We start from the raw sequence: 18,450 nt of genomic DNA, 5'->3' as shown, positions 1-18,450 counted from the left end.
TATTTATATGTATATACATCAACATATTTATGCAAGTATACACTTGGAGACTTTAAACTTACCATTTAATTTAAACAAATTTCTTCGATAGACATAGAGGGTACGAATATTTATGGGACCGACTGTAGATGATGAATTTATGGGAAAGTATGTCTCATACTCTAAAGAGCTATTCTGCAAATGCATGAATATTTGCAGTCGAGGGATAAGTGTGAATTTGGGTGAAGGAATTTTGATAGGGTCAAAGATGGTGGCGTCTTTACGTTATCACTTTGTCCGATATTTATGCAAATTCATATATTGATAAATCATAGAAAGAAATAATGGCTCCATTCGTCTTATTGACATTCGTAAGTAATGAAAAGAATTTAACACTAAAACTACCGAGCGATTCAATTTAACCCATATACCTCAAACTTCTTTTAAAAGTCAATCAATTATTGATGAAATTAGGTGAATAAGAGTGTTGCAAAACGCAACAATTGATAAAGCATTTACCTAAGTTTTTAGAGCCAGTTATAGTAATAAAAAAGTAATTCGATTAACAAGTTAGTCTGTTCCTCTCTCTTATTATAAAGATGTACTTTTATAAGTGGTAAATATATAAAGATATATATAGATTGATAAATTATAAATATACATATATAAATATAAATGTCTAGATTTTATAAGTATATATATTTTTTTTATATATGTTTATTTCTGTATGATAGGTATATGTATAATGTATAATATACCTCGGTAGTTTTAGTGTTAGCGCTACTTTAAGAGAGGAGAAATCCTTTCACTCCTCCAACTAAAAGATTTATCGTGACCGTAAACCCTGATCAATTATTCTCCGTGCCGATACGCATCGATTTGTTCTTGCTCGAGGAATACTATCATCAGCAGTGTCTAGCATTAAATAAAATAGCACGCACTGTCCTTACAGCAATTTAACTTCTAAGCGTGTCTCGCGATGTAATATCAAAATCGATAACTTCCTCGTTCGGCGATGAGCCGTGAAACCTGCTGCGAATGTTCCAACCCGGCTAGAATAGTCGGGTTGCCTTATTTAGTAGTCAAAGATTATTTATACCTCATTCCAGAAACTGATAAAAGATCGTTCTCAGCCAACCCAAGAACAAATACATTAATATTTATAATACAGATACCGAGAACCATCTACAACTTTCTCTCCTATATTTATTACTACGTCTACTATTTAATTCCACTAGCCAATGCAACCACGTGTAAATATACTCCTACGATTATGGAAATGAACGTTATCGATTGATCGTGAAATCGTAATATGGTCGAACGACCATCCACTGTACAAAAATGTAACCGTGCCATCCGTCGCAAAAAAAAAAAAAAAAAATGAAACGTTTATTTCTACGCCAGACTGTTTCAGGTATTAATAAAAATCTCTTCCTACGATCTGTTTTCCATGTCTTGATTTTTTGACGTGATTTCCATTTACCTACAATCAAAAATGTAATACCGATCCACTAAAAACCATTTCAACTCTATCGTGGGCCACCCTGCATCTAAATGCTAATCTCGTTGACTTCTTTCTTTTCTTCACTAACGACGAACGATAGATTCTGAGTTGAAAATAACCTGCAATTATTTATTATTTATTTCTTTGTGCTACTTGTTGGAGTATTCCTAGCGACAGGCAACCCAATGCTTGCATGAGTCGTAACCTCACGTCACGAAGGCGTGACTTTATCCTATATACATATATACGTATATGGTACCTTTAGATACTTATGCAACGAAGACATTAAGTAATTAAACAAATCTACTATATATCTCTCTCTGTCTTCCCTATCCTGACGTCTTACAATAGATTAAGATGAACAAATTTGGTGTTTTCCCTCAATTTACCACTGTATATATCTGTTTTTACACAATTTCAATGAACAATTAAATCAGAAGCTATAGAAACTCATCTAAAATAAAAGTAGTTCTTATTTCTGCTGATTAAAATGCCCATAATTATCAAGCATTGGAATTTTTTACGAAAGGTTGTTTTGTTTTACGAAAGCATTAATAAAATTTCAATAAACTACAGTGGAAAACAAGAATTACGTGTCCTTCGGTATGGAAGAAGAAAGTTCGTAAAAACTATCTGCTTTTCGTACACTTTCGAGCGAGTACCCCTTTAAATTTAAGATCGACCGGGAGATCGATGGATCGCGAGAGCGAGGCAGACGATCTGGGAAGCGGAGATCGCAACACGACTTTCGTTTCGCGGGCAAACAACCGCAGCCTTTACGTAAGAGACTTCGTGCCAAAAGTCTCGTTACAGGATACCGATTCTCACGTGCACTTTTTACGACGCGTTTCCGCTTCCTCGTCTCATCCATTACGGTCAGCGCGCATTAAATTCGCCAGGATCGCTGTGTTATTTCTGCCGTCGAGCCGGATAAGCGTGTCTTTAATTAGTATAATTGCTGTTGCGTCGAGGTAGCTTATCACGGAACGCTTCAAAATTCTGATCGCGAAAGGGAAAAACTCCGTCTTTGACATCGAATGAATATTAAGCCGATGTTGCACGCTTTTAAACGTGTACACAAAACACACGAATTGGATTAAACTTGTACAATAATTTCCTTAATTTTAGAAATGATAAAAAAAAAAAGGAAAAATTGTTTAAACGTAGGTGGATTCTTGAAAATGGGACACATTTCTTTATAGAATTATTAATCATTTTCCACCAACATTGCAAAAGTATCAATTGCTGATTACATTCAAAGTGTAATACGCTTGTATAAATAACATTAATTGTGAACATTAATACATTTATATACCTGAATGAAGAAACAAAATAATACTAATGCACTATTAATTGATACGCTTGAAACCTCGATAGAAAATTATTAAAAATTCTTAATCAACGAAGTATATCCTTTCTTACTGTATTCATCGTTTCTATAATTGACTCCTTACTATTCAGAAAATTAGTTAAGAAATATACATTATTTAAAACACAAAATAGATCTACCTAAAGAAAGCTTTGTAGAATTAACAATAACAAAGCTTTGTAGAATTGTAAGTCTACCATTACTCCGAAGGTAAACAATGAACAGCCATTACGTGCTGCTATACATAAGGAAGGAATTTTATGTACCACGATACCAAAATAGAGAGACAACGTTTCTATGCCAACAGGTTCGTTTGCTTTCACTAATCTTCTCGAAATTTGCGTGCGTAAAAGGATGCTATATTCTTGATCTAATCGAATCTCGGTAACAATGCCAGACAATACGATTCAAGGCACGCGGGTTCCGCAATCTCCTTCATCGTAAAATCGTTGCCGTTTCCTCAATCCACCGTTCAAGTTTTCTGATCATAAATCTTGGCGCACTCGAGCGTTCTCACACTGGATCCGTTTCAGGGAATAAAAGCTTTAAACTAACGAAATTATTCGGAAAGAATTTTCGATCGAAACGAGTATACGCATGCAAATGATCCACATGAACGATTTACTATAAGATATTCAGTGAATTAAATTTAGAATTATACGTATAATATGAATTGCTTGCTAAGTTTAGTATTTTATTAATCGTCTTTTTGTCATGGCAAGCAATATTTTCATATCGATTACCGAGATTGTATGCTCCTATCATTATATGAATTATGTAATATTATACAAACGAGCCATTCATTCCACAGACCGATTAACTCCATAAAACAAAAAGTTGAGAAATACGATGAAATAATTTACAGATTGTTCTTAAGATTCCCTTTATAATATAAATCTAAATAAATATTGAAAAAAGTTCTTTCCTTTTCATGATGTTATTATAAATATAAAAAGTTATAACTATACCAAGTGCTTTGACACTTAAATTTAAGATTTTTCAAAAAGTGGAGTTAATCGATTTGTGAACGTGTCAAACATTAATCTAAAAACGATTCTAATACGTAAAATAAATATTGTACAATACTAATGTTACTAAACGCTACCAGTCGGAAAAGTGTTAATGTCGTTTGTTTCACCACGAGGAGAGTGTTATCAGCACGCGATTCGTCCGCCTCCTTCTATACTTAAATGAAACAATCTTCTAGACTACGAGCCTAATAAACGAATCGAATTCGCGACGCAGACGAGGGAAAACGCGGGCAGCGTGGGAGTGGAATGAATTTCGCGAATTCTCCAGCACATCGTGCGAAGAAAAGTGGACAGTGAAAGTCAGATAGCGGCCGCGTTGCATTTGCGTGGGCCGGGGATCATTTGTATTTTCAATTCACGTAGGCGAAAGACACGAGAATATTTTACAGGGAATATGTAACTAATGAAAGAAAGCGTTACGGTCAAGAGCGGATCGAGGCGCGTTCGTTCCTACTGGTGGCACGCGGGCTTTACCTAGACTTTCATGGGTTCCGGCTTTCTTGTCAGCATCGCGCCGTGTAATTTGTACTATCTGGCGTATCTTGGACGTATCCTAGGTCAGGAACATACCTATGCAAAGTAAATTGTGCGGACAGCTAATAGGAAACGATTGTCGACGAAGTTCAGCCGAAATAGTACTACAGTATGCAGTATAATACAGTAAAATGCTACAGAATAGTAATAATGACACTGAACAAATATTTTAAATAAAAGTGTTTCGTCTTCGTGAGATATGAAATTTCTGTTATAAATATATTTGCTTCGAAACACGAATATTACTCAACTTTTTCAAACCATCTTTCTTCTTTGTTTTAGGAATTTTTCTTCATAAATAATAGAAGTTGTTACTATATGTTATTTAACGAAACATGCTTCATTTTGACCAGAAAAATGAAAAATAATTTTTATAGATAAATAGGTTACTAGTCAAAAAAGTAATGCAACATTGAAAACCACTATTTCGATAGTTTTATATATTTTTAATATTCTTCACCTAACGACACGCAATTTCTCGTTTTGATCGTTGAAATCCCACTCGCCCAATCAGGAGTTATGATTTTTCAAATTTTAGTCGAGAATTCTAACTGAAATTTATAGCCATCCAACCAGTAATTCGAATATGGACACATAGAACAAAATTGAACAACTAAACATATTATTTACAGTACTTTCCCCAAAAGTACACTTAGATGGCCATTTATTTACTAATTTACGCTTTGATTCCGTGCTCGATCCAGGCTCGTTACATTCCAAATAAATGGAACTCACTCTGCGTGTACGTTTTTCACAGATCATGAATCGAGATAAGGTATAAAAGAAATATCCACTATGATAACACACGATACCGGTACGAAATAGTCTTACTTCCGTCTTCGTTCCGATGGAAGTACGTGAGAAGCTACTCGCTGGTTGCAATGCAACATATCGAAGCTTCGTAGAAGCGCGTGCATTCACGTGGCGTGTGCTGCTTTCTAATCGTTTGCAGGTATTACGCGTTACCGATCAATTATCAATTATTACCGCGTTACGCGCCTGTTACCCGTGGACTGTTTCGCATATTTAGTATCTAGTTCTTGCTTTTGTTTCGCGAAACACAGGTCCCAGATCTTGAACTAGTTCGACGAAGATTGTACTCTTGTATATACCTAACTTTCGAACAGATTTTGGACAGTTTACGAATTTAGGAAAAGAAAAGTGGTCAAGATCAAAAATATATGCTACGTGAATATTTGTTCGTTTATCTTTGCACTCTTATGTCGAGTGCGACTCGACATCAGTTTTTATCTCAAGAATTTTTACCTCACTTGAAAATTACGAAATACAATAGTATGAAAGAAACTGATATTTAAGTTAATTTGTTCATTTCTCTCTGTATTTAAATTCCCTTGCTTTTTAATTAAAGTAAATTTCAAATAAAACACTTAAAAACGTTGGGAGTTGCTAGTAACGAAATTGAAATATAATTCGAAGTGCAAAGGGTTAGTAACGTTCACTTGAGGATACTGATATTAAACCTAGGAAAAGGTTAAATCTGTCTGTTCGTACATAAAAAGCATTTTATGTTTGGTGATAAATAACAGTAATTATTGTAGCATTATTTTAATTCCAAAGGATAAGTCATATTTATAGAAACCAAAATGAAAGTTGTAAAATATAACTTTGTATATTATATTTGTGATTCTATGAATGAATATGTTTTTGTTTTTACATTGTATCATACTCTTGTTTTACGTGCAAATAAATAAATTCAATTAAATAAAAATACTACAGTAATTGATAAGTAATACTACAGTTTTTCATAAAAACCTCATCGATTTCGAACTGCATGATACTGTGGAAAAAAGATTTTCCGTGTAAACTGAGGGGATATTTGTCTACTCGAGTACAAACAAATTAGACGAGTACTCCGAGCTTTAGGGTAAACACTCGACTGGAGTATAGCGCGTAAGAGCACAGTAATCACGCGTATGGCAACCTGTCGTGCAAACCGGATATAATCGAGGCTGGGAAACAGGATCAAATCGAAGAACAACGCGAACGACCAGCTGGTCGTTACTTCACCGCGTTTCCAGATCGTTGACCCGATCCATGCTCGACGCAACAGATTTTTCAACGCGCGATTTAACTTTTCCGGTTAATTACATTCTGCCGCGCTCATGCTCGCAAAACGAGCTCTCTGTTTCGGCAAACGCACCGTTTTGTTCACGAAATAATGTTTCAGCATATTGCGTATGTACTTTCAAGGACTCGTAAAGATTAAAAAAATTAAAAATGATCGTAAGAACGCAGAATAATCGTTCTTTGGTGAATTCGTTACTAGTTAATTCTTGTTCGCACAAAGTCGAGAGATCAAGGTATATTTATTTTAACGATTCATCGCTGATAACATTCAAATTACATTCTCTAGTCGTAAATCATTTCAAAATTTTAAACATGTGCAGAAGAAGACATTAATCTTAAGAATTCGAAAGGAAGACAAACGATGCTGGGAAATTACTGTTAGTGAAACTGCATTTTCAAGGGACAATCCTGTGTCGTGATACTTTTTCTGTATTGCATTTATAACGATACAAAAATATAAAAAAGTAAGAAGGGAAGAAATGTTAACCATAGAACACGAGTTAATTCGAGTGGAAACAAGATCTGTAGTTAATATACCGATTCGATGTCTTTACTTTTTATGTATTTGTAAAATACAAATAACATTACTCTTAATGAATTTAATTTAATAATAATCTTAGGTATACCCAATAGATAAATAATTGAATACTTGAACCGTAAAAGATTGAGAAAAAAAAGTGAACGTAAAAGAAAAAAGGGCAAATTTAATCTATCTTTGCATTACCACGAGACAATTATCTTTGCGCAAACAAAGCAACATGTATTCGTACAAGACAAATCGAACGTTTCAAGAGACCAAACGTACCAAGAAATATCTAACTGGAAAAGGACGTCTAAGAGCGTCGATTTGCATGAATACTGTAAAATATAGAAACACTTGCCAAGATAAAGAAAGAACAAGAAAATGAAGTTTAAGAAGTTTAAACGCCTTCATTTGCGCTAACGTCCAGAGACCCGTTGTTCGACGTGACGAAACGTATTTGAACATCGTATCGGAGTTGTGTATTTGGAAGAACTTTCTTTTCTCCTTCGTTTAACGTATTTATAATTCGTACGTAACTCTTCCTAGTGTGCGCTATTTCTATTTTTCGACGTGATGGCGGTCACGTAGCGACGAGGAAACGGTTTGCGACGCATTGTAAATCGATTCCGTCTTGCAACTTTGATTATACATGTAAATGTTGCGAATGAACGAAGTTTTTTTTATCGAAGTTGCAACGTGTTCATAAGCCACTGGTAGCTGCAAGTATGTAATAATATCAAGATACGTGAATGGATAGACGTGAATACGTCTTAATTTGTTTCTAAAGTTCTTCTAAATATAACTATGGTAGTTGATTACGATGGACCGTTTACATTCCACGATTATGATTTACAATCGTTACTAGACTGCAGATTATCCGCATTTATGATACAAACTGATATAATAAACACATGGTAACCAAATGGTATGTGCACTTATGCAAAATACAATAATTAATGGTATTATATTGACACTTTACCAACCAGTAGCGACTGGACATATAATTACTAATCTATACTTTATATGAATATTTACATAATACATCATAATTCGTATAATGATGGGAGCATTAAATGGTTTTCCTAGCAAAAAGCCTATTAATAGCCTACACTATGTATCTTTTCTACATTATTGTACGTCGTTATTACATAAAATCCGCAGTCTAGTCATTAGTCAACGTAATCTGTGAAATGCATGCAGATTACAGATACCTGATAATAATCGTACACGATTAATGAACAGTTGTCTATGACATGAAGCATAAGAGGAATGCTTGAAGGAGACATAGTACTAGTTATGCATGAAAATAGGATAAAAAGTTCGATAGAATTAATTATTTCTTTCCATCCTAAAAACATTCACGAGAAACGGCTTTTTGTAGACTTCCTTATTCGGGATATCCCCTTAAGCAAGCGAAATGTAACAACGATGCAATTGGCTAAATGAAAAAAATCGATAGATGATATGTGTCCAGGCCGAAAGTCGAGACGGCGAAGTAGGAAAGGAGGCAGATGGCACGCGGGAGAAATGATCAGGAAGGAGCGAGCGTAACACACAGCATGCACAGGGGGTAATGGGCTGCGTCAGTGTAAGCACCGGTGGTTACCACATTGTAAGGGGGGGATAGGTGTGCGTAGGTAACCACAAGAAGAGAATACTTTCACTGCCAAAGTACGGTTGGGAGCCTACCAGAAGGACGAAGAAACCCAGTCACCGACCAGGCCAACAAGGATGGTGAGAGTGAAACGAGTAGGGAGTGTAGTATCGGTACAGTACCGTAGTATCGTTCTTCCGAGTGTCATTACCAATTCCCTGGCGGTCACTCGGCGATCGTCTAGTCACCCTGTGCGTCGAACCCGTCGAAAATTCTACCTTTCGCGCGGTCGTGTTATCAGAGAGCGCGGCGACTGGCCACCGAAGGAAGGTTCGTTCGGTGACTCGAATCGAGCATGTGAATCCGCGCGGCAGACGTCGCGATCCGATCTGTAACGACCTGACACAAGGAAGCTCGATAGATTCGATGAGAAACGTTCGTCGAAGGGATAAACGACCGAGTCGAAGGTAAGTCGAAAAGGAAAGGACACCGAGGACGAACAGGAGACTTCCTCTTGGAGAAAGTTCGAAGCAACATTTCTTTTTTTCTTTATATTTTCTGACAGTTGAACGTGTTACAAATACAATTTCAACCGGATTTAGTTGAAGTAAAAACATTGACAAAGTTATGGGGCTTGAAATGGAGCAGTAGAAACAGAAATTAGTTTTCTGAAAACTTGTACTTCTCAAGATAGCAGACTTGATATTTCAAAAACCGATCTGGAATGCAAATTATTATTATATTTGATTATATTTGAATGCATAAATATATTCGTAACCTTTATATTACGTTGACGTGGAACAGTTAAATGCTTGATACGAGGCTTAACCTCGATAGTAACGTATGCCGATAAAAATACTCGGGAAGAAAAGTGAATGCAGTTGAAATGTCAAGTTTCTTAAGAGAAAGGAAATTATGTATTAATATCTTAAATATTCACATTTCTGCAACGCCCACGTCGAATGACACCCAGAGAAATAGATGTATAAATACAGTCGATAGAAAATAAATAACAATGGACAGATGGCCTCATATTTCTGATATAGATAAATACAGCGGAAGAATGTATAGTAGTGATGTGAGTGGTTGCTACGAGTAACGTTCCAACCATACCTTCGTTTCTGTTCTGTTGATGCCTCGCCGATACCTGCTATTCATACTGTGTCCGCGAAGTCTATCATCGTCTAATTCCATAAATCGACTTCAGAGTATTGACTTCTCAAGATGCAAATGGATATTTGTTCATGCACTAGTTTGGTAACTAGTCCATTGATAATTCCCATTTACAATTTTAGATAAGAAGAATTAACACGTTGGTCGCCACGTCACCCAGACATAGGTGACAGAACTTTTCGTTAAGGGACTAAAATAAATCTGGTTAGGATTCGTGAATTTGGCGACGTTAAAAAATTCTATACCACGACAAATGCAAACTTATCTAATCTTCAATAGTCTCGAGACATAACTTTCACTTTGCAATAATTTTCATGAGTTTTAACTTGGCAGCCAACGTGTTAATAATATAACTGCGTGTGGTCCTGTTGATCCATAATGTAAACAACTAATTCGTGGAAATCCTTCACAGCAACTCTGAACAAATAATTCTGAATTCTAAACAAGAGACCATAACATGACTGTGTGTAACCCTTACAACATAAACAGATAAAGAAATATAAAATACATTACTCAAGAAACTGTACGACATTAAACACAATACATCATCATAACTCTAACTTTCTAATTTTGCGCTACAAAATTATCACGACTTTTAATAATTTCCTAATTCCTATATGTATCTCTAAGTTACAAGTTAGATTTCTATTTTTTGAATAATTACTACCGACCATTGAATATACTTTCTCATTCATAGTGACCGTAGTAATGCTTCATTCGTTTATCCACCACCGTTTGGATTTAAGTAAGAAGATTAAGTCTGTGGTCGCTCGTCGCGGTTCCATCACTCGTTACACGTGATCCAACTGCAAAGGTTACACGATGCACGTCGCTAGCAAAATTACCCAACAAATGAATGGCAGGCCGCGAATTGCGAGCGTTTATTCGTGATTGCTTGGGATCATTCGCTGGTGGTTAGACTGGTCGAAACTATTAAGGTCACCCATTCTTCGCGAACTGCCGCGATAATGAGTGGCTACGAACGAGCGCGTCATTACGCGCGAGAACATTCAAGGAACGTAATTGATTGTGTAAGAACGACTCGCATGCACAACTAAGTACTCGCATTGGCACGTGGATTAAATATCGAGCGCGATGGAAAACTCGACGAGTGAAATAACATTACAAGAAGTCGAAGGTTGTGGACCCATTACAGTTTTGCATTTTTTTTTTTCTCTCGCATCGCAAATGGGACTTCTAGTTAACTACTGGCACTGTTCCATTTCATAAATGATAAAGGAAACTATTAACTATTAATTTAAATATTTTCGCTGTCTCTTGTTGCGGTGGAACACTATTGTCGACGCAAGGGAAGATCAATATTTAGTCGCGCGCTAATCGATTTCATTATATTTATACACACTTCTTTATTATCATTTCCTACTGTTACTAGAGATCTTGATGTGTGACTGATACTGGTTATAGAAATGAAATGAAATACATGTATTAGGTTGTCCCGAAAGTTTCTTTCGCGAGTTGCACTCAATTATTTTATGTGGTCGTGTTTCTATAAATAGACAATCTAATTTCATAGATATTCATGTTGTGACAGTAATGGAGCAAAATGAATCGTGCACAATTCAGTAATGTAACATAAAACATAAAATATTGTGCACGTATTACTTCGTAATAAAGCGAAAGAATCTTTTGAGACAACCTACTACAAAGTATTTCTTTTTTTCACGAAGTTCAAAACATTGATAAAATGTTTCAAACGTTTTCAAATTAGATATTTGTATATGACCTTATTCTACTAAATGATTAAATTAAATTATTTGGCCGTAACATTGACAATTTTAAATTACTTTCACATCTGTGTGTGCAGAAGTTTATGCCTTTTGTGATTTATGATCAGGCGATGAGTATTACATCTGCCTTTTCACTCGAAGTATTTGGAATCGGTTTCGTTGGTGTTGCGTAACTTTGAAAGCTATGTAAAAACAAACCTAGGCCCACTTTCTACGTCGCTCTTATCGCCACAGATCATGGAAAACAACGATCGTGAAACATTTAAGCGAAGAATATAGACGACTATAAGTTACAAAAATTTATTTCTATTTGTCATCCTTTTTATTTCCCCTTCTTGCAATCAATTAATTGCACGCGATTATGGATATATATCTAGACGCTGACGAGGTCGGTGAAAAACAAATCTAAATAAAAGAAACATTAAATTAAAAGTAGAATAAAACTATGAGAAATTGTCTAGTAAATTAAAAATATCTTCATTCCTAATTCTCTTTGCAATTAATTTTCTTTCAAATACCAGTATTACAGTTTTATAACTATCGAATTGTCCTCTAAATAAAAAATCTCCTCCCATCTCATTTTTCTTTCGGACAATAATTTCAAAGTTCCGTAATTGAACAAAGAGAGAGTACTTACAGTGTTTCGTTAATTTCTAAAAACGAAACGAGCCACGGCAGTAAAAAGTACATGTCCCTCGACTTCGTTCAGAGAAAACTGATTTACGCTCGAACGAAAGCTCAGGTGGCCCTGGTACCGTCGCGGCGCAGTAGGCGAAACTCTTACCTGAAACAAGAAAAACAGATTTTACAGATAAACCGTAGCCGAGAAACGTTACACGGAACGCGTTAAGCGTTTCGAAGAGCAGCTCCGGACAAAAAGATAATCATTACAGTTTACAGTGTACGCATAGAGAACATGACGCTCGAGTCGGTGTAATAGGCTAGAAAAATAGTACCGGAACCTCCTTCCGCAATCGATCCAACGAGTAATTTCAGAAAGAAAAGTTCCGGCAGCTTCCGCGTTACTTTCTTACGTGATACAGAAATCCCACCCCCATTTCAAGAATGTTTCCTACTTGCTTTAGCCACCGACCGGAAATAATACTACTTACAAGGATCAAGAAACCTCAAGAATGTTTCGATAGTCCTGTACAGTAAGATAGAACAAGTAGATAGGAAAGTGTACATTTTAAGGCTTTAGAACTACTCAGAAATTGATAAAAAATGAAATTTTTCTTTACTATCTAGAATTATCCAAGAATTTTGAATAGTTTTCGATGAAAATTTGTGTATTATATCTTCAAATATATATATCTTTCGAATAAAAAAAAACACTGATTAGAAAATATATCAACCGAGGACAGACAAAAATTCGCGAAGGAGTGTCTTTTTTGGACCTTGCAAGCACTCGAGTACATTGAATGCTATGAAAATAATAATAAGAGTATAAAATAAATTGTTCTTTCAGCACACAATTAGGACCACTTCTCACACTTGTAGATTTCTTTATTTAGCTCCTATTATTCATTTTATGAAATGATTTTTGGGAGTATTCTTCGAGCCTTGTAGCGTTATTTTATCCTTCCACGCGCTTCGTATGAGAAACTATCGATCACTGTGTTCGTTACATTATATTGCGTCCAAGGACATCCGGATGTAGGACTGGGCACACTTTTTCGTGGTACGTGTTACGCAATCTGGATAGTAGAAAGAAACTTTCGTTTCGTCTGCTCAGACGCCATCCCAACATTCCATGAATTTTTTTGCGCGAATACCAATAATTTCATAGTGAGCTCGGGTATTCTCAAAGGAAACTATCTAACAGTACATGCTGTTTGTTCATTTGTTGACGACCAAAGGGCGAAATATATAAAATAATGGGAATTACAACTCTTAAGTGCAAAAATTATACTACAAACATATAGTAAGAGTGCCCATTGTATTCATCCAAAATAATACTTAATAAAATACACACTCATCCAGATTCATTTTCAAGTAGAATAATTACCTAAGATAGTCAGGACTTATGATTGCGACAGTTTTTATAAAAATTCAAAAGGTGTTTCTCATATCTGTAGACTAAAGTGTTTTTAATCTCACTTCTTAGCCTTGAAACTAATTGACCTATCATAAACTCAGGACGTGACATATGCAATCACCGACACTTAGAATTGCAAAATCTGAGTACTTGTAACATTTTCGCATAGCAACCATTCGGATCGTGCGTGACAAGGCGAATTGCAATACGAAATGTTGCTCAACAGAAAATATTTCAGCCATTAAGTTGATAACTGTAGCGCCACTTCCAGAATACTGATTTATATATATATGCTGTTTATACATTAAAGAACATGTATTTTCTTCATATAGATATATAGATTTCTATAAATTGATTGGGTTGTAAATTAAGCTTCAAAGTAAAATAAAATACACAAGGCCTAATTTACGTAAACGTAATCGAAGTGTACGACCAGAAGAAAGTTTTAGACATAACATTGAATACGAATCGTTTCATAACACTGGTCACACTTCGATTCGTAATCAGCTTCGCCTGAACTCGTTTCCTAACACAGTTCCAACTTGTCATCGTGGAATCATAGTGAAACCGCAGTTTACAGTTACGTTGAAAAGAAAGCCTTAAAAAGAAGTACTAATTTCTTTTACTCGTTAGAAAAGATTCATAGAAAAAAGGTTTTCAACTCCATCGCATACATTACCACTGTAACTCTTGCCTAAGGCAAATCTTCATTTGGACAAATGTTTTAATTACACCTTGAATTTGTTTCATTAGGTAAAAATAATATTCTTCATATGTCTCGTTTTATTTGTGGTTCCATGAATCAATGAAAAAGTTACTATATTTGACTCATGGGACAAAAATAGATCTAAATATAAATCAACACGTTTCAGATTATGAACAAATATTTTGTGTAAAAGATACATGTGATATTTGTATATAAAATTATATATTTCATAAGAGAAGAGTATAATATTCTTTAGATATCTGTAAATATCGTCTTTTACATACTTCTGAACCAATCTTAAGAAGCTACTGCAACATCGTTGTCATCCTCTTTTGATTAAATTTAAATCTAAGGTTAGGTTGCGAAACAGTAATTCGCTGAATCTCGATCTTTCACTTTACTTTCTCTGCTACTATAGCAGCACAAAAAGTAGCAAATTCCATCGATTAGGACTAGTTCGAATACAATGTGAGCAAATTGCGCAACACGCGAGTGCATTACTCATGTACCTCGCATCTGATATTTATGTACGATCGTTTCTGTGCGACGTACCAATGCGTTAGGCACGCAAAACAGTGTCTCGCGGTGCTATTCTAATGACAATACCCTGGATCGATAGCCACACGTCTGCTTCGTGATCGCTGTTAGTAACATATTCACGACCGGGAAGCCTCGATGCCAATAGACAGGCTCGTAACGAAAATAGAGAATATTTCTTAATTAGCGAGAGAATTGGAACCATTCTAAACCAACCTTAAGAAAGTTCATATTTCTTAATTAGACATCGTAACTATTAGAAACGAGAGAATTGGAACCGTTCTAAATCAGTCTTAAGAAGGTTCAACTACGATTTTAGATTAGATTAGATTTAAATCTAGGGTTAGGTTGCGAAGCAGTAATTCGTTGAATCTTTCACTTTACTTTCTCTGCTACTATAGAAACACAAATAGTCGTAAATTCGTATCGATTAGGGGCAGTTGGAGTACAACGCGAGCAAATTATACAAACAGACGAGTGCATTAATCTTTTCCCTTGGATCTGATATTTATTTACAATCGTATCTGGGTGACACACACGAGACAGCGTATCACGATGCCATTCCAACGACAATAGCCTGATCGATAGCCACATGTTTGCTTCGTGATCGCCTATTAGTACCGTTTTCACGGTCAGGAAGGCTCGCTGCCTCGTATGGCAGACAGACTCGTAACGAAAGCAGGGAACACGACAGAGAGAGGCCACGTAACTTCGCCGCGAGATCTCGTAGAAGGAAACGAACGTGGCAGAGGTTTACATCGGTGAAACACTTTCTCCTTTCCCTGTTATGAGATCACCGTCTCCGATTTTCCACCGACGACGACATAACTTGGTCGACGTTTCGCCAGACTCGCGAGGAATTAAACCAACACCGTGAACCATCGTGCCACCCCTAAATTGAACCTAGTCGATCGAGTGCACCGCGAGTTGCCGATTAGAACGTTTGATATTTCCTGCAGGCCTTAGTCTATATCCTTCCGCTTCGTCCAACTTGGATTTACCATCGCAATCGCCGCGATCTAACTGAGCTATTAACAGACTCCTTTCTTTAACAGCGAGAAAACGTTAGAAGGATATTCTTTCTCGACTACTTCCTAGGCAATTTTCATGATGTTGTGGCAGGCGAAGTATTGGGTTGTCCGAAAAGTCCATGTCGATTTTTGGTAGGTGGTACAGGTCTGAATATATCGATTGAGTGGTTGAAAACAAATAACATGCATAAATCTTTTAAAAGGTGGAAAGGTTGTGGAACAAAATGGCACCTATGTAATTCAATAAATATATATTAAGAAGACATAGAGGGTACGAATATTTATGGGACTGGCTGTATATATACAAGATTTTATAAAATCTTCAAATGGCTTGGTCAATTTGTTTACAAGTTATGTAGAATGCTCTACGTCAGGTAAAGCAGAACTGATTTCATTCTATTCATTACAAATGTGGTTATAATGTAAATTAGGGAGAAAAGGATTAAAAGAAAATTGACAATTTAAAAATGTTGTTTAATGTAAGTTGGTAGAAGTATTTTGGAAACCTCAAGCAAAAGAAATATTAACAGATAAAAAATCTATGTTTTAAATGCTTCGAGGTATAGCGGAGGTATTCTTAGCGATCGTAGCTCGATGAAAGTGCATTCTTCCTAGGAACAATCGTTCGATTGTGAAATGGGAGAAATTGATTTCGAACCTCGTCGCTTCTTTGCATACCGTCCTCGAGAAAGGAAATGACTCGGATGAACTGAAACGTTACGCGAATGAGCCGTGCCCTGTATGTGAGAATAAGATAAGCGAAACTTTAACGAGCAATTTGAACAGTTTCACTGTGAATTCTGGACCCTCGAGAGGAATTTAAGATTGCTCCGATAGCGATGATAAATTTTTCTGGCAGGGATTCGAAAGTTGGCTTAATGGAGATTTTTACTCAAATTGCTAGTTGAAAGTGTTCGTCTACGAGGATAAAATTCTTAAAATTAACAATAGCCTTGCTTGTATTTATTTGAAACATTTTTAATCTAAAGTGAATTTTGCCCAAATTCAAAGATACCTCAAATAAACACTAATCTTACAATTGGTAACTACTTCATCATCTTAGCACTAAAAATAATGAACAGGTCAATTTGACCCACGTACTTGAAACTTCTTCTTAAAATTAACGATAGGCTTGCTTCCATTTATTTTAAACATTTTCAATCTAAAGTGGTGACCAACATATTAATTAATAGTCAAACAGTAAATCGACCAATTTTTGCCCCAATTTCAAAGATACCCTACATAAACACTAACCTTACCATAACTACTTCGTAATCAACCCCCTGATTCACTCTACCTCTGTACACAGGGCCAAGCTCTCCATGGACCACCTGGCAAGAGCACCCCAGGCACAATGAAGAGCATAAACTTCTACGCAGTGCATAGGATCGAGAAAATCGGCACGCGACCGCCAGACATTCTCCCACATTGAAACCCAGAAACCTACGCGTGATGACATACCATCGAAACGAAGCATTGGGAGCTCAAGAAATTAATTCGAGGGCGCTAAGGAAATTCCAATTAGAGAAAAATGGTGTTCAGCACCATAGTAGTGACGTCGGCCCTGAAGGGTGCCTTGGGTCTGATGGGTACCAGCCTATGGCTGATCCCTCTGCTGATAGCAGGCCTGTCTTACTATCGCTACGACCAACTGGACCCAGAGAGTCGACCTATAGACAGATACCCTCTGTACCCTGAATACGACTTCATAGTGATCGGTGGAGGATCAGCCGGGGCAGTAGTCGCTAGTAGACTCTCAGAAATACCAGACTGGAACGTTCTACTGCTCGAGGCCGGTCCAGACGAGAACGAGGTGACCGATGTGCCTTCGTTGGCAGCCTATTTGCAACTGACGAAGCTGGACTGGAAGTATAAAACCGAGCCCACGGGGAAAGCTTGTCTGGCGATGAAGGGCGGCCGTTGCAACTGGCCACGAGGAAAGGTTCTAGGTGGCTCGAGCGTCCTCAACTACATGCTCTACGTACGTGGGAACAGGCACGATTACGATTACTGGGAGTCTCTAGGTAATCCAGGGTGGGGGTACGATCAGGCGCTTTACTACTTCAAGAAATCCGAGGACAACCGGAATCCGTACTTGCAGAAGAGTCCTTATCACTCCACGGGCGGTTACCTGACTGTCCAGGAGTCACCGTGGAGAACGCCGCTGGTGGTGGCTTTCGTTCAGGCTGGGGTGGAGATGGGCTACGAGAACAGGGATATAAACGGCGAACGGCAGACAGGGTTCATGATAGCCCAGGGGACGATTCGCAGGGGCAGCAGGTGCTCCACGGCGAAGGCGTTCCTGCGACCCGTCAGGCTGCGTAGAAACATCCACACGGCAATGAACTCGCAGGTAGGGTTCGGAGAAATCGAGACAAACATTTTTGTAGCAATGACTGATTTCTTTAAGTGCAAATGATAATTCCTTTAAAAAGTATATTTATGCATGGTAACACTTTTCCTGAACGTATAACACGACTAATGGCTAATGATTACTCTATAATCACAATAATTACCATATAATAGCGGCTAATGAAAGTAAACTTGTCAGAAAATACTCGTCAATTGCAATTACTTTTGTGCAAAACGTTCGCG

General features: G+C 36.9%; 2 protein-coding genes and 1 long non-coding RNA gene across 5 annotated transcripts in view; 1 reads left to right on the top strand and 2 right to left on the bottom strand.

Moving 5' to 3' along the window:
• LOC128872082 (flotillin-2) overlaps positions 1 to 18,450 on the bottom strand; it is a 150,442-nt gene that overhangs the window by 112,473 nt on the left and 19,519 nt on the right. The gene's annotated exons all lie outside the window — the stretch shown is intronic.
• Positions 8,706 to 18,450, top strand: part of LOC128885221 (glucose dehydrogenase [FAD, quinone]) — a 14,013-nt gene continuing 4,268 nt past the window's right edge. Inside the window, exons 1-2 of one of the 2 annotated variants that reach the window (XM_054139141.1) lie at positions 8,706 to 9,089; positions 17,165 to 18,208. In XM_054139141.1, coding sequence (XP_053995116.1) covers positions 17,387 to 18,208 — 822 coding nt within the window. In that variant the 5' untranslated portion in view covers positions 8,706 to 9,089; positions 17,165 to 17,386. Of the gene's footprint in view, positions 9,090 to 16,502; positions 16,595 to 17,164; positions 18,209 to 18,450 lie in introns of those variants that run through there. The other variant, XM_054139150.1, reaches the window with a different exon arrangement.
• Positions 9,188 to 18,450, bottom strand: part of LOC128872096 (uncharacterized) — a 17,166-nt gene continuing 7,903 nt past the window's right edge. Inside the window, exons 2-3 of the long non-coding RNA XR_008456098.1 lie at positions 12,181 to 12,327; positions 9,188 to 11,948 (exon numbers count right to left, since the gene is read on the bottom strand). This is a non-coding gene — a long non-coding RNA (uncharacterized LOC128872096). The remainder of the gene's footprint in view (positions 11,949 to 12,180; positions 12,328 to 18,450) is intronic.

This window comes from Hylaeus volcanicus, chromosome 1 (assembly GCF_026283585.1).
Source record: "Hylaeus volcanicus isolate JK05 chromosome 1, UHH_iyHylVolc1.0_haploid, whole genome shotgun sequence".
In the NCBI taxonomy this organism is placed as follows: Eukaryota; Metazoa; Arthropoda; class Insecta; order Hymenoptera; family Colletidae; genus Hylaeus; species Hylaeus volcanicus.
Note: the sequence above shows the minus strand (reverse complement) of the source record. Positions and strands in the feature narration are given on the sequence as shown.